Source organism: Pelophylax lessonae, assembly GCF_965119305.1.
Source record: "Pelophylax lessonae genome assembly, chromosome: 1".
Lineage (NCBI taxonomy): Eukaryota > Metazoa > Chordata > Amphibia > Anura > Ranidae > Pelophylax > Pelophylax lessonae.
This window is the reverse complement of record NC_138768.1, coordinates 346,999,062-347,023,334: the sequence shown is the minus strand read 5'-3', so window position 1 is coordinate 347,023,334 and position 24,273 is coordinate 346,999,062. Positions and strand designations below refer to the sequence as shown.

At 39.1% G+C, this 24,273-nt stretch overlaps 1 protein-coding gene across 1 annotated transcript in view; it reads left to right on the top strand.

Annotated features, from left to right (window-relative positions):
• The window catches only part of AOPEP (aminopeptidase O (putative)), a 719,157-nt gene that overhangs the window by 656,955 nt on the left and 37,929 nt on the right, over window positions 1–24,273 (top strand). Inside the window, exon 13 of the mRNA XM_082267412.1 lies at window positions 39–155. Coding sequence (XP_082123538.1) covers window positions 39–155 — 117 coding nt within the window. The remainder of the gene's footprint in view (window positions 1–38; window positions 156–24,273) is intronic.

Sequence of the window (24,273 nt, the reverse complement as noted above, 5' to 3'; positions counted from 1 at the left end):
TATAAAAACACCAGTAACAAAAGTGTTTTTGTTCACAGATCCTTCCAGATCAGCTGGTTCTGCTTTTGGATTTGCTGCTGCAGGAAAAGACTTTATGCGCCAAAACACTGCAATGCCTAAAGACAACCTACAGTCTGCAGGAACAAGACGCAGAGGTAAGAACAGATACCAAGTGCCAGATATGAAACCCAAAACCAGGTTTTTGGTTGGCCAAAAAAAAAAAATAGCTGACTATTTATGATCAAATGCAATCACTGTTTAGCAGAGACATTAAAAAGTTTAACAGCAAGTTAGGGGGAGTACACTTTTTCATGCATTCATTTGTTAATAGGTACATGCAAAGGTTTATTGTACCCAAAACTGTATATAGACCTTGGAAGGTACGGCCAGTTCTAAACATAAAGGTGGATTTGAGCTTGGTCACCTCCAACCCGCTCAAGCTAGCTTCAGTTGCACTGCTGCCTTTGGCTATTGGTCAGTGTAACTAAATGTGTTCTGCAACTTTTAAGCAGAACTTTAAAAACTTTTTTCAGCATTATCTTTTGCCTTATGGGTACATGTAAAAGAATAAGGATGTTAAACCAAGAGCAGTGTTCCATTAACTGGGAATGCAGCCCACTATTACCAGTATGACTCCACTTGTTCTATGCTCTATAGCCTCAAATAAATTAGGAAAATGTCCATTTTATTTGCTTATTAATCTGTTTACGTTCTCTGTATTAAGGTATTGCTAAAATGGCATTTAAAAGTGAACGTGATAAAATGTGATCCTTTAGAGTAGAAGGATTTTTGCTGTTGCAGTCTTGAAATTATATACAATGTGGTCAGGTGATTTTACCATTGATCATCCACCCAAAGGGGCATATGTGATGTAGAAATTATGTCTGATTCAAATTATGGAGGATAGAGGTAGTTTATTCACTGTTTACTTACTGTTCTGGTATTTTGCTCTTAAAAAAAATTAAACAGTTCAGCATAGCCCAATTTTGCGGTAATCTTGCCACTCTGTCAGGTAAAATGATATGCTCACTGAAACTTACTTTACTTGATCAATTCACTTAGTTTCTGCAGAGTGTACCAGCAGTCCTAGATGCTTCCAGAGTATGAATGCCCTACCTGTCAGTAAGTAAGTGGGCCAATAAGCTTCAGGTCTTAATGATGGGACTACCTCTATTTCAACATTTCAATTAAAATACAATTTAATACTTCCAAATAAGTACATTTATGGTAGGGGTAGGCAAGTTTCGGTAGTCATGCTTTTAGCTGTCATGATTCTTGCAATGCCTTATGGAACTTATAGTTCCACAATACCTGGAGGGCAGAAGTTTGCCCGCCCCTGATCTAAGTCGTACAGACAATATGGGGTTGATTTACTAAAACTGGAGTGTGCAAAATCAGTTGCAGCTTTTCATGGTAGCCAATCAGTTTCTAACTTCAGCTTGTTCGTTTAGGTTTGACAAAAAAAAGCTAGAAGCTGATTGGTTTCTGTGCAGAGCTGCAGCAGATTTCTCATTCTCTCGTTTTAGTTAATCAACCCCTATGTATCTATAAGAACTTACGGTACATCAGCAGTGTAATACACAATTGCCTAATAGTTTGTTCACTCATTAAAAATAAGGAGACCTACACTCCACAGTGGAGCAAGGGACACTTACTGCCAGCAATCTGTAGTTGTTAATCTGATCTTCAGTATCATTTTTTTTATATATGAACATATTATTTCTGAATGGTTCATTAGAGTTAGATACCCACAAAATGATGTGTTGTATTTTTACACTGTGTAGATATTAGAGAAAAAAGTAGAAAAGCTAGGGAAAAAAAGGACACATTTTATTGCAACCTTTTTAATTGGTATTGTATGATCCAAATGAAAACAAACTTGCACAAATAAACACTAAAGATTATGAAAGCACCTATTTTAATGTGACCTTGTGGAGGAAAAAAAAAAGCTACCTTAGCAGATAATCTTTTCTTTACCAAATCCCTCACTGCTGGGATCTGTCCGTGCTGCTATGTTAGTATCAATCTTCTATAAAAGTTGAAAGTTGCACAGGTCTAAGTAAACTCCCATGGGGCCCATGTGACAGCAAAGGCTTGGTGATTGGTTGCTCAGACGCTACGTTGTGGGAGTTACACATGCTCTACATGTGTATCATATACCTAGATATTTGCAGAGTCTGTAAAGGTAGATCTCAGCAGTTGGGGAACAAGGTAGAGCACACAAATGGTAATATCAATACATTCATATTTCATTCATTACTCAAACTTCCTTCACATTGTAAATGAAAATTCCATGAAAAAACTATTAATAACAGTTTAGGTTACCCCTTGCATTAGAATATAACAGGCCCTATTGAATTAAAATTTGCTATATAAATATTTTTAATGTAAAAAAAAAGCAGGACTTCTACAAATGCATCCTTTTTTGTGCAAGTCTGGGAATCATTTAGAACTGGCTCTGCTCAGAATTGAATACAGTGAGCATAGTTGTGATCAGTTTTGATTTTTGATGCCTGCAAACTAGCTTACCATCAGCTCATATTATAGATATCAATATAAAGCCTGGTCATGAGTAGTGATTTTACTTTGTTCTGCTCAACTACATCCTCATGATACAATTGTTAATTGATAATCCACACAAGCATGTACTAAATTTGCATTTTTTTTTACCATGCTGACCTTACTTCACACTTGTGTAATGGTCCATTCTGTTAAAATCCCATCAGCCTTAAGACATTTGCTCTCATATAACACATATTGCTTTTTTTGCCATATACATCTATTGTGCACTATATCATGTACATTACTAGTGTGCACTATTGCTAACAGTGCATTACATCTTCTACTACCTCTACATGACTCCATAAATCTTACAAATGGAAAGGCTAAAAAAGATAGTCCTCTTTTTGTCCGCTTATGTAATTAACTGTCATACAGGGCTACTAAGCCTAAAATCATATTGTTTTATATGAAAGATAAGTACACTATATATAAGTACATCCTAAGTGTATGTATTAATAAAATATAGAGCAGTTCCAGGCAACAAGTGGATCCAGTTTGTGAATATCCAGGAAACACTGCAACTGTGCTAAATTCTACTTATTGTACCTATTTCTTGGTTCTATTTACCCCCTAACTGACACATTTTACAGGGCTCCACCCACGTAGGCTTGCTTGATCTGCTTGCTAAAGTATGTGCTGTTTAATATGCTGCTTGCTGTAAGATCAATTAGACTTAGACTTCTAAGGTTGATTTAAACCCTATTGGAGCCTGTGATAAATTGACTCCTTAAATTCTAATACAGCAGACTTTGTATGTGACATACAGCAAGTAGCCTGTAGAGGGTGTGTTTGGAAATAGCTGTCCTGCAAGTAAGCAAAGGGGTTTTCCAGCTCACCTGATACCAGACAAATATGTTTTAGTGATAAAGATTTTATTTTGAGCAGAGAGTACATTTTGTGTTGAACTTTAAAGCCTACTAGGGAGATTTTTGCCCACTTCATGTCATGCCAGGAAGTGATGGAAAAAATTCTTTAATGGAGGCGCAGACAAAAATATATTTTTAGTACAGTAGTCAAAGGTTAAAACTTCTTGTATTATTTTTATTGCCATCTGTTTCTTCCTATCCTGGTGATGACCTCACTCCTTATTTCTTGTATGGGCATCATAGGGACAGGAAGTGAGGGGAAATCTCCCCACTGGTGTTAGATAAATAAAACAAAAGAGAAATGCTAGCTCCCCTAATCTATACAAATACAAAATAACAATTGTCTGGATTTACGCTTTAAAGTGTTACTAAAGGTTCAGATTTGATCAAAAAAAAAATAACGTGTTATACTTACCTGCTCTGTGTAATGGTTTTACACAGAGCAGCTCCGGTCCTCCTCTTTTTGGTCCCCTGCTGGTGCTACTGGCCCCTCCCACCTGCTGAAGTTACTCTTCACTCCCAAGCTATGAGACACACAGAGTGTGGCTTGGGTAAGTGTTAGGGGGGCTGCGGGGGAGAGCTGCACACTGAAGGTTTTTACCTTCATGCAAAGAATGCATGAAGGGTAAAAACCTTCACCTTTATAACCAGGCATCATGCACACTGGGCATTTTTGTGCACCTAGGTGGCACAGGTGCAGCTCCCAGCCCCACTGCCAGCATCCTGTTAAAAAATCCATAACATGCTGAAACATGCTGTGTGTGGACACTGTACTAAGCAGTACATGTTTTTAGGGCCATATGTATCCAGGAACGTATACCCGGAACCCAGATAAGTGTCAACATTGGCTAAGTACCCGGGAATGCAATTCTTTTGCAAACCATTTTTAATAAAGTTTTTACAAATTGAAGTTTGACATAAGAAAGGAGGACTGAGAAAGGTACTGCTGTACAAGCAAAATGTCCAAGATAAATTAGCAATACAAGAAAACCTAGTAGTGTAAATCAGTGGGGTGGATTTACTAAAGGCAAATAGACTGTGCACTTTGCAAGTGCAGTTGTATTTTTTTTTCCTGCTCTACTAATTTCCATCATCCAATCACAAGTAAGGAAAAATTATGTTTTTTGTTATTTTTGTTTTCATCTTCCTAGCACATGATTGGATATGTTTTTACAAAGTAAGGCTTTACCATATTTCCATTTACTGTACTAAGGAAAATTAGTGCACTTGCAAAGTGCACAGTCTATTTGCCTTAGTAACTCAATCCCATTGTCTAAAAACTACCGTATTTAAACACTCCAAATTAATAAGCTCATTTTTAGATATGACAGTTTATGGGAGATAAGGAGCATCACTACTATACTTTGGGGTCGATACACTAAATCTGGAGAGTGCAAAATCTGGTGCACCTGTGCATGTAGCCAATCAGCTTCTAACTTCAGCTTCTTCAGTTGGGCTTTGACAAAAAAAAAAAAAAAAAACCTGGAAGGTTATTGGTTTCTATACAGAAATGCACCAGATTTTGCAGTCCCCAGTTTTAGTAAATCTGCCCCTTTGTGTAAGGTAACTTTTGAACACATTTTTGAACTATTGACTGTAATCTGGCTGAACCTAGTTTTGTGTGATTTGCTAAGGTCTGTAAGTAGCTAAATAGGAAAATAGTCCTGTGTTTGGATGATATTTTACCAGGGGAGCCAACAAGATATCTGACCAAGTGACCATGATTATAACATGAATAAATACACATACTTTGTCCAGTGTATACCTAGCTTGTGATTTTTTTGCCTATGGGTGATGTTACAGAAGTGCAGTTCTGGGGGAATAAAATATAATTTCTGTTTTATTGTTACTTTTGCATTGGAAAATATTTAAAAAAGAAAGCAATTCATAACTAGGTTTTGCATGGAACCATTATAATACACCCAGGGTCCAAAAGATAATTAGTGTCCGCAGATTTTCAGAATCTGAGATAGGGAGTCTTTACATGTTGTCTCTGCTTCTTCTCCTAAATTACACTTCCAGTTTAAGCACGCAGCTAGTACAAGTAAAGACTGGATATGTAAAAGAAAAGTGTTGTAATGATTTCTTCACCCGTGCTTCATGTGTTATCCTAGGGTCTATTAGTCTGTGTTGTCGTGTCATCACACATCAAAAGAGAATGTTAGAAACCGTATACACCAATTAAACCACACATGGGGTTTTCTTTATACATAGCAGTGATTTTGGTTTGTTTTTTTGGACACTTGCAGTATAGTTTGGTTGCGTGCAGAATTTTTGTGATGAACTTGTAGGTATTATACGTGGCATGTGGAGGAGTTCTAGATTTCATATATTTGGTGTTATGAAGTACACAGCAGGGCAAAGTCATTCTCCTAGGGGTGGAATAGGAAACAGACTGTTGCTTATCAGTCTGTGGATTTTCTTATTTTAGATAGACGGGAAAAGCTAGAGCCTTAAAATGCAGCAAGTGCTGCTGGGTAGTAACAAGATAAGCAGGAGTTAAGAGCCCTGACTGGGAAAGAAGAACAAATAAGGCAAAGACAGGCTTTCCAGTGACGACTTTGGAATTCACATGTATTCACAGACAAACTCTTCAGAGCTTTTCTTTTTTTTTTTTTTATTCAGTTTTAAAAATGTGGATATTTCTCGTTCATTCCATAACCAATGTAATTGAAATGCTATTTGGGAAAGCAGAGATCCCATCGCTTTAAAAAAAAGCATGTGTTATGTGTTATGAATGGTATTTTCTTTCATTTAGAATAGGAGATATACATCAGTGGCATAGGAACAGGTGTTAGAGGCTCAGCAGTCAGAAATGGTGATGCTGTCATTGCTCTGCCCATGATGACCTCACTATGTCTCCAATGCTGTCAGTAAAATTGCACTTATGCTTCTGATATAAAATGTACTTCTGCAAATAAAAACCAATAACAATTGGAAGCACAAAAACAATATGTGAGAACATTTAGATATGCAAGTGACTTATTGTGTAATGAATCATGTACCTTGCTAGTATTTGTGCTTAGAGGGACAGTCTAATTAGCTGGAATCATTCATCAAGGAGAGGCTTTGTTCACACTGGCCAAATAATACCTGGCTATTAAACTGCTGTAGGCAGTATCCATTTGTGGTGCCTAGAACAATGCTGGGTCACTCAGGGTCAATGATTTATATTTATGTTTTGATCTTTTTTTTCAAACTAATCCTATAAGGTTTTGTAAGCTTTACATACACCTTCCAGACATAATATAAAAGTGCCTATTATTTTTAAAGGTGCAGCGACTCGACATGGTTTTTAAAGTAGACGTCTACCCTAACACTAAAATCCCTGCATCTACAGACCTCCATGATCTAACACTAGTACCTATCTAGCCCTGTAAAGAAGTATACATACTTTTTAAAGCCAATCCGACCTGATCCCACGCTGAGCTGTCAGCAGTGGCTTCGCTGTGGAGGGGGGTGTGGAAAACACAGCCGACAACAGAAGTCCTATAGTAACTCTGTAGGTGATGTCACTCCCCATTCATTTCACAGCCGTTGTCGGCTGTGTCCTCTGCAGATCTTCCGCCGCTGGAAACCGGATTGGATCTGCTTCAAAAAAATGTATACTGATTTCTTCTTTACAGGGCTAGATAGGTTAGTGTTAAATGGTGGAGGTCTATAGATGCAGGGATTTTATTGCTAGGGTGGACTTACACTTTAAATTACTTTGTTTTCAGTTATTTCAGACTTACCAGTTCTTTTAAAGTCCATCTCCAGCCAAATAAAAAATTATCTGTGCTAACTTTTTAAGCCTAGGGGAGCAAAAAAATAACGTTTACTTACCCGATCCTCTGCTCCTCCATGCAACTATATCAGTCCCCCACAGCTTCTACTACACGCTCCTGTGGTCTAATATTCTGATGTCATTAACAGCAAAGCAGGGTCCACAGCTCTGCACTGGGCATGTTAACACCGTGAGATAGTCCACCACTGGAGCATAGGGTAGCGCCGCCATCTGCCGTAATAACAGATGAACAGGTGAGTAAAAGTAGTTGCAGTGCAGGTGCAGTCTCCTTTGATCTTCCACTGGGACTATTGTAACATTGTATCTTTGTTGCTGCACAAAAAGTGAGAAGCACAGACAAACACATAAAGAGTATATTCAGAGTTGTATAAAGTACTGGAAACCCATACTTGAGTAAAAGTACAAGTGCTCGATCAAAAAGTGACTTGAGTAGAAGTGGAAGTGCTCGATCAAAAAGTGACTTGAGTAGAAGTACTAAAGTATTCAACATTTTTTGTACTTAAGTATTGCAAGTAGTTTTTTTTTTAAATTTTGCTACTCAAGTACTAAAAGTAAAAGTACCAGTAGTTTTGAAAAAAAAATTGCTACTCAAGTACTGAAAGTAAAAGTACTGTGTTATGTAGTTATTAAAGAAAGAAGTCAAAAGTTTGATCATATTGTTTTTTATTATTTCAAATGCAGCTTTTATTTATACATACAGTAGCATTTATTTCGTATGCGCTGATAATACACATGTTTTGAACTTCATGAAACCTGCCATCTACTGTTCTGGCAGTGGTAATTTTTATAATTGTAACGAGTAACTATGCAGCACAAAAAAAATATTGGAGTAGAAGTATTGAAATCATTGAAAAAATGTAGTGAAGTAAAAGTGGAAGTAGGAGAAAAAATTATACTCTAGGAAAGTACAGATACCGCTTTTCGGTACTTAAGTACAGTAGTGAAGTAGTTCTACTTAGTTACTATACATCTCTGAGTATATTACAAAGCCTTTGGGTTTTACATAACTGTGCCCTCTACAGGAAAGTTTTTAAGTTAAGTGGATGTTGAAGCTGAATGATAGTTCCAGTCAGCTATGAAGAATCGAAGATGAAGGCATTGTCAGGAGAAGTGATGTAAACTCCCGGAGAAGTATTCATTATTCATCAATTTATGTTAAAAATAAAAAAAATATGAGACCAGGCATTTAAGAGCCTGTGTCGATGATCTTTAGGCTTGTATTGATGGCATCAGTTAGATCAGGGCTCAACATTTACAGTCCTGAGCCACTAGCCAGGCCTTAAGGGTTACTCACCACCAGTTTCCCCAACCAACCCCTAATTCCGCCCCTAAACACGCCCTCATAAATTATCTCATAAAATGACACTGTTAAATGTTTTTGCATGAATTCAGAAGTTACAAAAATAAATAACTTTATCAGTGCCCATCAGTGCAGCCTCATCAGTGCCCATGAATGCATCTTATCAGTTCCCATCAGTGCAGCATGATCAATGAAGCTTATCAGTGCAGCCTGATTAGTGCCCATGAATGCAGCCTGATCAGTGCCCATGAATGCAGCCTCACTAGTGCCCTTCAATGCAGCCTCATCAATGCAACCTCACCTGTGCCCCTCAGTGCAACCTCACCTGTGCCCATCAATGCAGCCTGATCAGTGCCCATCAATGCCTATCAATACAGCCTCATCTATGCCCATCAATGCAGCCTCCCTTTTGGCCATGAATGCAACCTCACCTGTGCCTATCCATGCAGCCTCCCCCGTGCCCATTAAGCAGCCTCACCAGTGTCCATCAGTGCCACCTCACCTGTGCCCATCAATGCAGCCGATCAGTGCCCATCAATGCAACCTCCCCTTTGCCCATCAATGCAGCCCCACCTGTGCCCTTCAATGCAGCCTCACCTGTGCCCATTAGGCAGCCTCACCAGTGTCCATCAATGCAGCCTGATCAGCGCCCATTAGTGCCCATCAATGCAGCCTCATCTGTGCCATCAATGCCCCCTCTCCAGTGCCCATAAATGCAGCCTCACTAGTGTCCATCAATGCAACCTCAACTGTGCCCATCAATGCCGCCTCACCTGTGCCCATCAATGTAGCCTCACTTGTTCCCCTCAATGCAGCCTCACCTGTGCACATCAGTGCAACCTCACCTGTGCCCGTCAATGCAGCCTCACCTGTGCCCGTCAATGCAGCCTGACCAGTGCAGGGGAAGAGAGAGGAATAGGAAAGCTGGCCGGTAGTCACAGAATGGGGATCGCCCCGCTGTAGCAGCTTTCGTTTGAATTGCTGGGCGCTCGCCATTACACACAGTCCTACCTCTTGGATCGGCTCCTATGATAGCCGTCACACGTCCCAGCATTGGACTGGTGTTCTGTCTATCAAAGGAGGCGGTGCTGTGTGTGATGGCAGACGCCCGGCTATTCAAATTAAAGCTGTTAGAGTGGGGAGATCCCTGCTCTGTGATGATCCGGCCAGCTTTCCTTTTCCTCTCCTCTCTCTTCCCCTGGACAATCCCTGGGAAAACATTTCCCTAGGCAGCCCCACACTCGCCCTCAATCATTTTCCACTTGCAAAATACGAGCAGGCGAGTAGAAAATTTGAGAGCTGAGTTAGATGTCAGTTCAGGAAGCTTTGGAGGTCATTCAGAATTTATTGACAGGTGAACTTGACCTGCACTTCACCTCCTTCTGACCTGCATTAGGGTTCATTCACAAATACTGCAGCGACTGGTCTTTTTCTGGATCAACGCCAGTCACCATAAAGGAACTAAATTTAAAGTTTCCATAGATGACCAAAAAAGAGAATCATTCCACATGTGCATTCTTTGTTTGGGTTTTATAGCAAGTAAAAAGTGACCGAGTGTTTAAAGTCTATATAGACATACCAAATAATGACTCTTGACAACATAGCAGGTAGTAGATAATAATTATCTAATCTCTTTGGATAACTTATGTACTGGTCATATGAAATACCTTTCAGGGCCATTATGAAAAACATTTTATGTACCTTAAAGCAGTTGTAAATGCGTTTTTTTTAATTAGAATAATAAATGTTATACTTACCTGCTCTGTGCAATGGTATTGCACAGAGCAGTCACATACTGCCACTTCTTTATAGCAAGTCATGTGCTATTTAGGGGGCTGGGGGGGAGCTGATCACATTAGGTTTTACCCTAATGCAGAGAATGCATTAGGGTAAAAAAAAAAAAAACCTCTGCCTTTACAACCACTTTACTGTATTCCCTGGCTTGTCTAATGAAGCACAGTGATATGACATAGTGCAGCAACCTATATAAATAATCTGAATTCATTTTCATAGGTAATATATATTGAAATCTGCTTTAATACTGTAGATTACTGCCCTTTGCCTATAATTGTTGTTAACATGCCTTTACTGAATAAACTCAAATGTGTGTCTGTTGAGTCCACGTCATCTGCATGAATGATCCTTTGCTTTAAATTGCCACCTTGACAGGCAGGGTAAATAGCAGATGCTGCAAATTCAATACATTTATGAATAGCACTGAAATGCCACATGAAAACTTACAATCTTTACAAATGAAACTGGTTCCCACTCTTCACAGTTCGGCACACACGTCACTGATGTAATAGTGTGCTGATGTGGACACATAGGAATGTGTTTGTTTACGTAACTAGGTATTTTCACTCCCTTTTCTACAGGATCTTTTCTTTTTTTGAGGACTTTTCATATGTCCTAATACTTAAAAAGGGTGGAAGAACAAATATAGCTGAGTAAAGAACAGTTGTAACAAAATATCCTTATAGGGCAATAGAGATTTGTCTCCTTTTATTCCAGCCTTTTTGACATTGTTTATACACATTAACAGTTGCCAGACTGTTATTTTTAATTAGTATGCAAACATACTTTCACTATATATAGTAATTAGAATGTATTTTAATCGTGCCTGGATACCAGTCAAATGTCAGATCTATAACAGGGAGGAGAGAGGCTGGAAAGGGAGCAATACTGCTGGAGAGATCCCATGCTAGTGTGTCAGGCAAGTAAAGAGGAGCTTGCATGTCACTTCTTTTTCATTAACAACACAAAATCTCACCATCCGACTCTGTTATTTTTAACACATAGAAAAAAAAAAAGATCTGTCTAACTGTCAATAAAGTATATATATTCCCAAAAGAATGGCACTCTGTGACCTTTCCAAAGGGCATATCTCTGGCTTTCATCTTATCAGACAAGGTGATATCAAGGACTGTGCCTTTTTTTTTTTTTCCAGAGTGAGATAACATTGTTTGCTGTGCAGTAGCTGTAAGTGGCAGACCTATTACCCTACCTACCTATCCATCTCCCTATGTCCTTTTGGAACACTGAGATTTTAAATGCGATATTACAGGTCCTGTTTTGTCAAAGAGAAGGGCCACACATATTATACTACACATTGGTTTTAAAGGAGCTGGAACCAGCTCTTAGTGTTTCAGAAACATGTCCTAAATACCTTTGGAGTAATCATGTGAGTCAATGTAAATCTTTTCTAGCATTTTCAATTGAGAAGCTCTAAAGACACAAGCTGAACATTGCAGGAAACTCATAATTTCTGTCAATTTTAATTCAACATTTAATCTGTCTTTTGATTAACATTGGAAACAGGTTGCCCAGCATGTGTTAAAGTAAAAATTCAGCTTTTGCTGAACTATTTGCATCCTCTCTGGGGCTGTCTTTGTCAAACTCAATGCTGTGAGGTTCAGTCCTATCTTTTTCTGGATTGAATGATGTCCAGCATCATCCAGTCCATTTTCTGTTAGATGATGCTGTCATGGACACACTTTTTTGGGGTGCAGCAGATCTGGGCGCATAGTACACTGGTGTACAGAACCATGTTCACACATTACTATGTGAGCCCCATTTTTTGCAGGAGCAAAGACTGGCAATGCCAGAGGGGGAAGAGGAAGGACCTCTGGCATCACATCACAGGCCAAAAAAAATTGCTGGATTTAAGTAAGTATAAGGTGAATTTTAAAAAATAGATTGGGAAACACAAAGATTAAGTTGAGCTCTAAGGCTGGACTCCAGGCAGATTGCTAAAAACACAGATAAAATACATATAAGGAAGTTGTTTTACCTGCCAAAAGATTTGTATTTTTGTTAGTCCAGTTTTGGGATTCAGATAACTCCACCTCACAGCACTGTCCTTTCTGGCAGGAGAGAAGACATTCGTCTTCTCTGCAGTAGGTCTGTAATACTTACAGGTCTCTCCCTCTGAGTGAGCAAAAAGAGAAACGGCATGCTGATGAACTCGTCACTCTGTCACTCCTGCTCCCTGCATTGCAGCACAACTGTTTGAGTTCTTGTGCTGCTTTTCTTTCTGCAGTTTGACCTTTGCTATTCAGGGACTGTTAGAGGTTGATACAAAGTCAAATTTGGGTACTAACACTGCTTGCTTTAAAAAATAAAGTTAAGGATGTATTAAGAAATACTGAGCTCCGACTGTCTTTTGTAACTTCCGGAGTTCCACTTAAAACACTGCCACCTTGCCCATTCAGGGTAAAGTGTCTCCCGAACCCTGGTACTTACCTTGTCAGAGCTCCCTTTCTGCTCCTGCCTCCATTGCAGCCAGTGACAATACCTGGTGCTTCAGGGTATGGGGGAGCACATGACCTTTCATGTAAAGTAGCTGCTCAGTAGTCTCAAGCACAGTCACAAGACTAGAAGGGGGACATCCTTAGCATCTGGCTCTTGGTGATTGATTTTTCTAACAGAGTACAAAATCTGGTGAAGCTCTGCATATGAACCAAACAGCTTCCAGTTTTTATTGTCAAAGCCTAATTGAACAAGCTGAAGTTAGAAGCTGATTAGCTACCATGCAGAGCTGCACCAGATTTTGCACTCTCAAATTATAGTAAACTAACCCCATAGTGTTTTAGTGCCAGGTGCAACAAAGGCAGGAGCATTGAGAGCACATTGAAAAGGTGATTTTCAGGGGTGTGGGGGAACTCTCTGGATGGGCAAGGTAAGAGTGTGCCTTTGAATAGCTTTTGTTTTTAAAGCAGAAGTAAACTTTCTCAAATCAACATTAAAGGCAAAATACAGCTAAAGCTCATTTGGCTGTACTTCTCCTGTGCATCTAGGGAGTGCAATTCGTTCTGCACTTCTGTGACCCGTTTTCAGCAGACAGCGGGCTAAAGCCCACTGTTGGCTGACGTCACAGATTCGGTCCAGGCTGGGGAAAGATCGCAACAATATGGTCGGGATCCTCCCACAACCCTCGACCAGCACCTGGCTCAGCCGCTCAACGAGCCCGCCAATCCCGCCTCCTCCACAGCTTTTTTTTAACAATGTTAATCCAGCCTTTCTCAACCAGTGTGCCACCAGAGGTCCTCAGGTGTGCCGCGGGATCATGGGAGAGAAGGGCTGTCAGATGAGCCCGATCTCCCGATCCCCTGCCAATCTGTACATCGGCACTGATACAGAGCTCGGTCAGTCTGAAAAGTGAAAGGAAAAGGGAGGGGAAGTGTGCTGTGCCCTCTGCTTCCCCCAATAGGGCAGTACCCGGCTAAATGAAAAAGGTACTGCGCTAGAATGTTTCAAAAGGCTTTATGTGTGTGTGTGTGTGTATATATGTGTGTTTATATCTGTGTGTGTGTGTGTGTACATGTGTATGTATGTGTGTATATGTGTACATGTGTGTGTGTTTGTATGTACGTGTGTGTATGTGTACATGTGTGTCGGTATATGTGTGTATGTGTACATGTGTGTCGGTATATGTGAGTACATGTGTCTGTATGTGTGTTTGTACATGTGTTTGTGTGTGTGTGTGTATTATGTATGTTTTAATCCTGACCCACTATTTCTGTACCATTTTTTGGTTTTGTAGGGCTTGTTTGTGATCGCAGTAAGGACTGCTGCTACTCTGAAAAGCAGTCCATGATCAGATCACTTTTCAGAAGCATTTAACAGGTGATAAACAGGCAATATGTTGTCTCCTCACCACCTGTTTTAAGCCCGTAAATGCACCATTACCAAACCTCAACCATGCAATGCACACAGTTGCGGGGGGGGGGGGTTGCAGTGCAGCCCTATTCACCTTGGGTATACCTCCAGATGCAGCCACAGCATGTGTACACCCCCAGCTGCTGTCTTTGCAGCTAAAGGGGGAGAAGTTGGGGGTAGTAAAAACAGCTCAACCATGTAGTTTTATTGCCCCTTCAACCTGACATCTGAACAAGCCCTTGGTTCACATCTGTGTGGCTGCTTGCTGTGTGTAGGGCAGCCCATTCATTTCAATGGGCTTCCCTAACCGCAGAAGTGCAGGGAAAGAAGTCCCTGATCCTTTTTTTTATGATCCTTATTTTACAATGTGTGGGGTACCATTAAAAAATAATGGCACCCCTAAAGAGCAGAGCATTTGTCTGTGTGTCAGGAACGAGCGCGATTTTGCGCGTGTTCCGCGACACACAGTAATGTGAACCAAGCCTTGTACAGGGGTGCCTCAAGACTGAAAATACTTTTCAAGGGCGCCCTGAAAAAAGGTTGAGAAACACTGTGTTAATCTTTATGCTGCTAGCATTAATAAATAGATAGGAAGGTATAATATTATGATAACTTGTTTTCATTTTTTTACCAGTTGCTTTCTAGTTCCAGGCCTAGGACAAAAATAATGTCCTACATCCACGGAGTCTACATGAGCATTTTTTTCTTCATCTGGAGGAGGGGAGGAGGGGTTTTCTGAACTAAGCACACCCTCCTGCTTGCATGTCTGAGCTAAGGACAGATGGAATTTAAGAAGTAAATGCTACATGAATCATCTGCCCTCACGATGGCTGCTGCTAGAATTCATAGTGAGGGTAAAAGTGATTGCTTAACAAAATAAAGTATGGAGACATGCATGGATGGCTGAGTTTGGGTCTTATACACATTTGGCTGTTTATCTGATATCATTGGGCACCTGTAAAGCTGGTCATACATAATACAATTTTCTTATTAATTTTTCTTTAGATTTACCTTCAACTATGTAGTGCAAGGGCCTGCCTGATTGCATATAAATTGAAACTGTTTAGGTTTGACCTCGAATTATATGGTTTTAGTAAATCTAAAGGAATATTGTGCAAGAAAATTGTATAATTTATGACCAGCTTTAGTGTGTGTGTTGGGGATGTTGGAGGATTGCAGATAAGTGGTGGACAACTGTGACCTTCCTTTCACCACATATGGCTACTTGTCTTCACTATGTTGATGAGATTTATTATATTGTGCTAGCTACTGGATTGGGCCAGTTGCAGTATGGTACCACGCGCTTCATTTTCAGGTTAAAAACATTAGATGAAGCCAAATGTTGTTAATTGAAATTACACTGTCTTTAAATGACTCAGATTGTAGAACTATAGTGGAAAGACAGGGCTTTTATGTTCAGGTAGGCTCATTTGTTGTTCATAATTCTATTATGGTACTTTCAGCCTGTACACTAATGTTGTTATTCATAATGGATGGATGGAAGTGCTCTGCTTCCAATGATGTGATTCAGACATTGCATCTACTTTAGTTGCTGCGGAAGCAACTGGAGCTCTAATAAGAACATCATAAGATCCTTCAAAAGCCTATAATGTCAGTTTTTGAAGGGCCCAATAACACTTGTATCTAGCAATTCTTTATTTTAGTTTCTGTATAAAAGAATTGAACGTTGTCATTTTTTTTAGTTTCTGTATAAAAGAATTGAACATCAATGTCATTATATTTTTTATGAGTGTCAAAAGCTGAACAAACCAAAATGTTGGCTATGTTACAAGTCTGTCTGGTATTTCAAACCATAAGTGATGCATCTGCTCTGTCATTTGTATCCCAGAGAACAGCATACAAGGCATTTTGCTACAACACCTTACCACACAGCCTTGAATATATGCTGTAAAAATGCATTTTGATCTTCTGTAATATATACTAATATAGTTAATAAAATACTTGTGGTTTTTGAGCTGCTTTCATAAGAAAAGGAGTCAGAATGTAGGAGCCAGACATACAACACCTTTTTAAGTATGATAACCAAGGCCTGCTAAAGGAAATTTCTGGTTATACATGTAATTCACACAATTTTCACAATTTATTATAAACCCTTCAGTAGTTTCCTGGTGTGGAAAGACATTGAGACAAGAACACATTGTGCAGGAAGTTTTGCAATGCAGTGCTATTTAGATTATCAGTGAAACACCCTGGTCTGTACTTTCATTTATCTTGCCTAAATATTTCACAAGCATAGAAATGTACCTAGACATAAAAAATAAAAAAAATAGATTATTATCCGTAACACCATACAAAAGAAGTTTATGTACACTAGAGCCAGGGTTTTCACCCTTTGATCTAAGATCAAAATTGAGGTTTTATCATTATTTTTTTAGGTCCCTGAGCATAAATGTTAAAAATGTCATAATTCGTCTTTAGTCGGAAACCTTATATTTTGGGGACACCAAAACAAAGTTGCAGGATTCCAAAAAAATGTGCCATTGACACTTTGAATCTTGTCTTGGCAAAGGTTGCTGTGATGAAACCATTGTCAATATCAGAGGAAATCTCTCTACTGGGGTCTTAAGGCCCGTACACACTTGACGGAAATTGGATGAAATATCCTCAGATTTTTCTCTATCTTGCTCAGCGTTCATAACCGTTTTTAGTTGACAGTGCATAAATGTTTGCGAAATTTCTCGTCCGATTTTTTTTTTTTTTTTGGGACATTTGTTCCTAGACTTCCGGGTTGTCAGCAACTTCAGATCATGCGCGGTCTTTCATATCCGATTTTTCACAAACGTACTGCATACACATTAAACCAAAATTGGTCGTCTGGGGACGGACGATAAAAATTTTGGTGTTTGTCCCTCCGTTTTTTTTCGTGGAAAATGACGGCATCGGCTGCTGAATGTGGGTGGCGTACACACTAGCCGAAAATCGTACGATTTTACCTCGGACAGGAATTTTCGGCAGATGTTCTACTAGTGTGTTCCCCACTTTAGATACAAAAATCCTAATCCTGTTAGAGTCAATAATAAGGAACCAGGCTCATGGTAGTCTGACCCTTTGTTTAAGGATATGTGTTTGCTTTACAGCAATGTATGGGCGATTTCCCAAGAAAAGACATTTGCCAAATAAAGTGCTATCTTAATAAATCTCACTGAACAGCAGAAATCACAGCACTTTCTTCTTACAGAGTATCAGTATATTTATCAGAGTATGTATTCCCCAAAATACATAACACTCATTGGTTCAGCTTAAATCTTGGACCAGCACAGATTTATACCACTAAACTTCTGATGCTCAGTGGACATTTATTTCTGGTATTTGTATTAAATAGATGGACTATCGCAATTAATTTGATGTCATCATTGCTTAGGACCATTTCACACATAATGGTATAACTGCATTATGCACATTTTTCTGCATTTTATGTGTATGTATTTAGAAATTTTTTCATTAATTCATTATGCTAAGGCAGAAACATTATGGATTTTCAATCATGCAAATGCAATAAAATTATGCAAAAGTGCATGATTTATATTTTTGTGAGCTCGCCATTGATTTAATAGGTCTGCTTGACTTGTGTAAATGCACCAACACACACAAAGACGTTGATTTTAAAACTGTAGCACATAGATGTGAACCAGCCACATAGGAATCAATGGGACTCCTACTTGTATGCAGTCGATTGCAGGTAAATGGACAAGTGTAAACAGATTCGCTTTGCACAGACCTGGATGCTTTTCAGCCACTGAATTCTGTGTTTGTGATTCATCCATTGCTGTGCTGAGAAAAAAAAAGTACACAGGAATAGGAGGCTCAGAAAATAGAGATAACACAATGGAGAAAACAGTTTTTTTTTTTTCTATTGTGTCCTTTATTGTTTCATTGTTCCACAAAATGAAATATTAATCTTGGTTGGTCAACATGGGCAACAACTCAATTTTTGTTCCTGTTTTTTTTTCTCCGGTTTGTTTTTGTTTTAAAAATAGCTTCTTAGTGTCAGACACCAAGCATATGGGTTCTAAAAGTACAACCCCAATTCCAAAAAAAGTTGAAACGCTGTGTAAAATTTAGAATGCAAAGTAAGAGCTGGAAGAACATTTTGCAACTAATTAGGTAAATTGGCAACAGGTCAGTAACATGATTGGGTATAAAAAGAGCATCTAAGAGAATCAAAGTGTCTCAGCAGCAAATATGGGCAGAGATTAATGCCTCGTACACACACATCGATAGTTGGCCGTGAATTTTCGGCCAACGGCCGATCGGCCGATTTTCGGCTTGTTAGTATGATGCTTTCGACAACCGACTCCGACTTTTCGGCCGAACAAAATCTGGTGTGCAGGCTATAAAATTTTTGTTGGCCGTCAACAGAACGACCGATTTTCCGTCAGTCAGTACAGATTTCGGCAGACAAAAATCTGATGAGCAAGACTGGGCATGCTCAGAGAAGAAAAAACACACGGAAAGTAAACCAGCACATGACATCACTTCTGAAGTTGGTTTTTGTTGGCCGAGAAAATTTGTGTGCAGTCTAGAGCACATTTCCACCAACACAACAACACTGGACAAAAGACGGCCGATCGGTCGGCCGATAATCGTTGCATGTGTACGAGGCATAACCAATCTGTGAAAAGCTGCATCTAAAAATTGTCAACCAATTTCAGAATAATGTTCCTTGGTGTAAAATTGCAAAGACTTTAAATATATCATTGTCTACGATACATAATATCATCAAAGGTTTCTGAGAATCTGGAGAAATTTATGTGCCCAAGGGACAAGGCTGTAATATTGGATGTCTGTGGTCTTCAGGCCCTCAGACAGCACTGCATTAAAAACAGGCATAATTCTGCAATGAACATCACTGCATGGGCTCAGGAATACTTCCAAAAATCATTGTCTCTGAACACAGTTCACGTGCCGTCCAAAAATGCAAGTTAAAGCTTTATCATACAAAGAAGAAGCCATATCTGAACATGATCCGGAAATGCCACCATCTTCCCTTGACCAAAGCTCGTTTAAAATTGTCTGTTGCAAAGTAGAAATCTGTTCTGTGGTCAGAAAAACTGAAATTTTACATTTTAAAATGTTACTAGAATTTATTTTCTTTTTGGCAACCAAAAGGAGAGGGACCTTCCAGCTTGTCCCATATCTTTTGAGACATGTTGCTGCCAAAAATTTAAAAATTAGCTTTTATATTAATTTATGTATTTTTTTAAATGGTGCATTTTCTCATGTTTTTTCTAAACATTTGATATGTTCTCCATTTTCTATGGTGAATAAAATATGGGCCTATGATTTACACAGTGTCCCAACTTTTTTGGGATTGTAAGCCTATGATAATTTATTGGGTCCCAGCAAACAACAGATCTCTCCTCACCATTTTAGGCTAAATGTTCTGGGTGTACCATGGGCTGGCTGCAAATGATATTTTTAGCTGATATTAACTCTTAAGTGTATTGTGCACCCTTCCCTTTGAGTAGAAATTATCATGCGCATTCAGGAAAACTAAATATCTAAGTTTAAAGAATGATCCGCTCAAAAGTGTTCCTGTAGTCATACTGAGCAGAATGAAAAGTGTTAAAAAAACTTGAATTCTATTTGAGTATTTTATACTACAACTCTAAGTAAATATAACTGACACATAATATAACATTGTCTCTGTAAATAGTTGTTTTCCCAGTTATTACCCCTATTTATATAATTAATACAATTAAATAAAAGTGTTTCTAATAAAAATGGGTCTTAAACATATCACTGTGCATATACAGTTATGGTTTATTTATATAAATAGCCAATAGTTTTGGGTTTTTTTTAATCATCTTACTTGCATGTCTTGTAAATAATTATAATTGTATCCGTTTAGGTGGTCTGCTGCCTTCAATAATCAGTTTATTGCATTTTGTATATTTAATAGGCTCCTATTTAAAGAAAGACTAATGTGTACAAGTTAAAATGAGAGCATACGGTTCCCAGTCTCACTGTGTATGTATTCTAAGCTGGCTGAAGGGCAGTGTACAATGTATACCAGACTACGCGCCATAAACAATTGTGTGGGTGTAACGGAGCCATGCACACAAATACTCTCATTGTACCCATAGTCTGCCTATAAAAAATAGCTGCCTTATAAAACGATGGCATTGTATTTCACAGCTGTAATTTATAAGCACTCATAAACCCATACAAAAATGGCATTTGAAAGAAAGTTGTTCTTTTCATCAAACAAACCTTTGTGTTGCACTTTATCGGAGTAAGAAATAACAGTGCTGCAGATCACAGCTTTTTGTATTTATTCTATCTGTATTCTCTCCTTTATGATTGTTTTTTTCCATGTAAATATTAACGTGAACCCAAACTTCTCTGATTTTCTTTGCTCTTCTGTGGTGAGAGATGCTTCCAGCCTCGTATGTTTTACACCTAGTATAACCAGTGAAAATGTACATATTAATAGCGGTCTCTAAATGGATCTGAAGAAAGGCAAGATTTTTCTTTTAGCACAGAACGGCCAGAGGTTGAAGCCCTTGTCTCTCTGTTTTTTTTTTTTTTTTTTTATTGCTGTCTGTGTCTTTGTTAGGGAGATTGACCCTCTCTTTTTGTCCTGCCCCTGTCCCTAAAAATTAAGGTGATGGGAAGTCCAAAATTTTCCAATGGAGACATCTGTTTTGGTGACAGAGAACATTGCTCTTACTGTAGAGAAATTTCTTGTCACTTGTTGTGTCTACAAGACAGGAAGTGAAGAAATCTTCCAGTGGGAAGCCTAGCAGGGGATTCAAAGGGGTTGTAAACCCATGTTTTTTTTTTTTTTAATAAAAATAACAAGCATGCCTATACATATCTGCTCTGTGCAAACGTTTTACACAGAGCAGCTCTGATCCTCTTCTTCTGGGGTGTCCTACCGGTGCTCCAGACCCTCCTCTTCATTGGGTGCCCCCACGGAAAGCTGCTTAGAATGCATTAAGGTGAAAAACCTTGAGGCATTACAGCTTTTTTAACCAGTCTTTATTTTGTCCAAATAAGAAAAAAAATGGCTCTGTATGTATTTTAAAAAGCAGTTGAAAGACCTCGTGCACACTGGGTGTTTGCCCATCTCTCCTGAACGGCTTTCTCCTGTCAGGAGAAAAGCAGCGTCAAAAATGCGCCTAATGCCCCCTTTTTGTAAACATGTCAAGCTCCTGGGCAGTAATTAATTTCATTGGCCAAAATAATAATTTATTCTGGCCATTGAAATGAATTAACGCTCAAATGCTACACACACCTAGCGTTAACACGTTTACATGTGTTTAGGCAAGTCAATCATTTTTTCTGCCAAAACACTGCTGGCATTTTTTTTTCTTCTGCCTGTAAACGTCTATATGTGCATTGACACATATGCTTTCATTGAGGGGCGTTTAGAGAGAGGAAAAAAAACCCATCAAACTACCCTAAAAGTGTCATTTGAGGCCTTTGTGCCTAAAAGAAGGGTGAGGTGACCTTTCATAGAATGATAGAACACTTTTTAAGTAATCCTTTTTTTATTGCAATACTAGGGTTTGTACTCGTAACACAGTATTGATTAACCACTTCTGGACCGGAAGGATTTGCCCCCTTAATGACCAGGCAATTTTTTGCGATTCGGCACTGCGTTACTTTAACTGACAATTTCACAATCGTGCAACACTGTACCCAAACAAATTTTTTCCCACAAATTGTTTTCCTTTGGTGGTATTTGATCACCTCCTCGATTTTTATTTTTTGCGCTATAAACAAAAAAAGTGGCAATTCTGAAAAAAGAACGCACAATATTTTTCACTTTCTGCTTATTTCCAATAAAAAAAATAAAAAATTGAATTTTTTCATCATTTTAGGCCAATTTGTATTCTGCTACATATTTTTGGTAAAAAAAAAAATCCCAATAAGAGTATATTGATTGCTTTGCGCAAAAGTTATTGCGTCTACAAACTAATGGAAAGATTTATGTCATTTTTATTTATTTATTTATTACTAGTAATGGCGGCGATCAGCGATTTTTAGCAGGACTGCGACATTGCGGCAGACAGATCGGACACCTATCTAAAATTTTTGACATTTTGGGGGGACCAGTGACATTACTACAGTAATCAGTGCTAAAAATATGCACTGTTACTGTTTTAATTACACTGGCACAGAAGGGGTTAACCCCAGGGGCGATCAAAGGGTTAAATGTGTCCCTAGGGGGTGCTTTCTAACTGTGTGGGAGATGGACTTATGGAATGAACACAGAGACCTTCCTAAATAGGAGGAACACAGGAGCCCTGTGTTCATTGCTGACAGAACAGCGGTCTGCTGTGTTTACAACAGCGGACCGCCGTTCCTATCTCCACGGGGAGTGATCGCGGGTGCCCTGCCCCACAGATCAGCTTCCCCTCTGGTGAATGGGCGTGTGCGAGCCCCCACGAGCGCTCTAGCGAAGCGACGTACGGGTACGTCGTTTCGCAGGGACCTGCCGCAGTATATGTACGGCGGCTGGTCGGCAAGTGGTTAAAGATAATGTTAATGCAGCTTTTTAAAGCTGCATTTCTTCATAGTTTTGGATAAACTTGGGGAAAGTAAAAAATTCTGCCAGATTTTTGCAGGGCCTCTTTACTGTATGTGCAGTTACTAATGTTTTTTCTTCATGGATAAATGCAGGTATCTGTAATGACACACAGAAAACAATAGTTTTGTGTGTGTTATGTTCACAGAACATAGTGTTTTACTGAGATCGAGATGTGTGATATTATGCAACATGTTTGCATAATATCACACATCTCTGGGTCACCTTGCATGGCACTGCACAGCAAGCACTGACCACTGTGCTGCTGTCTGGTGTCATGAATGAAATGTCACTTTGTGCAAAAAAAAAGGAGCTGTGTGATGCAATAAAATGTGCAACACACTGCCCCTTGCCGCACAGCTCTGCAGCCTAAAACAGCTGCTGCCCGCACATAAACCCCTGAAGCTTAGTGTGTGGTCGAGTGTGAACGGCCCTTGTCTCTGATACCACTGGTGAGATTTTCCTCACTTCCTTTCCCTTTCCCTGTGTTTCCCTACAAGAAATGGGTGGGGTGGTCACCAGGACAGCAATAAACGCATTGTCAGACAATTTAGCCTTCCCCCACTGTGATTTTGTATTTGCCTGTGTCTCCTCTTAAGAGACATGGTTTGAGAGAGAAGAAATTTTTCCGATAAGAATTTAGACAGCAAAAGGGCTATAACCCTTCCACACTCTATGCAAAACAAAATATTAATTAAAGTTTTGGCTGGAGTTGGGCTTTGATTTTTGCTTCACATTAGCTGTTTTCCATTGCATTGCTGGGTGTGTAACGTTAAACATATATTTATATGATTAAACAATATATTATTTGCTCCCTTTTGGTCTGTTAAATATGCCGTTAATCTGTTTGACAAGTGCAAAAAAAAAGCTGTTCATCCAGCCAAAAACCTTGTGATCTAAAAACTTCCTGTGCTTTATGCCTGTGGACTATTATCAGTTACAATTGGTCCTCTGTGAGCTACAAAACACCTTCCATGTTAATGGAGAAGAGAGGGAGGAGTTATGTAACCCCAACACACGCCCAATCCTAGGGTTACAATTCTGCTCATTAGATATATAAAGAAAACTAGTGCATCCACCATATCTTAGGACAGGTAAGCGACAATACTATTATTTTTGTTATTGGCTTTATACAGTATCTCACAAAAGTGAGTACACCCCTCACATTTTTGTAAATATTTTATTATATATTTTCGAGTGACAACACTGAAGAAATGACACTTTGCTACAATGCAAAGTAGTGAGTGTACAGCTTGTTTAACAATGTAAATTTGCTGTCCCCTCAAAATAACTCAGCACACAGCCATTCGTGTCTAAACCACTGGCAACAAAAGTGAGTACATCCCTAAGTGAAAATGTCCTAATTGGGCCAAAAGTGTCAATATTTTGTGTGGCCACCATTATTTTCCAGCACTGCCTTAACCCTCTTGGGCATGGAGTTCATCAGAGCTTCACTGGTTTACTGGAGTCCTCTACCACTCCTCCATGACGACCTCACGGAGCTGGTGGATGTTAGAGACCTTGTGTGCTCTTCCACCTTGAT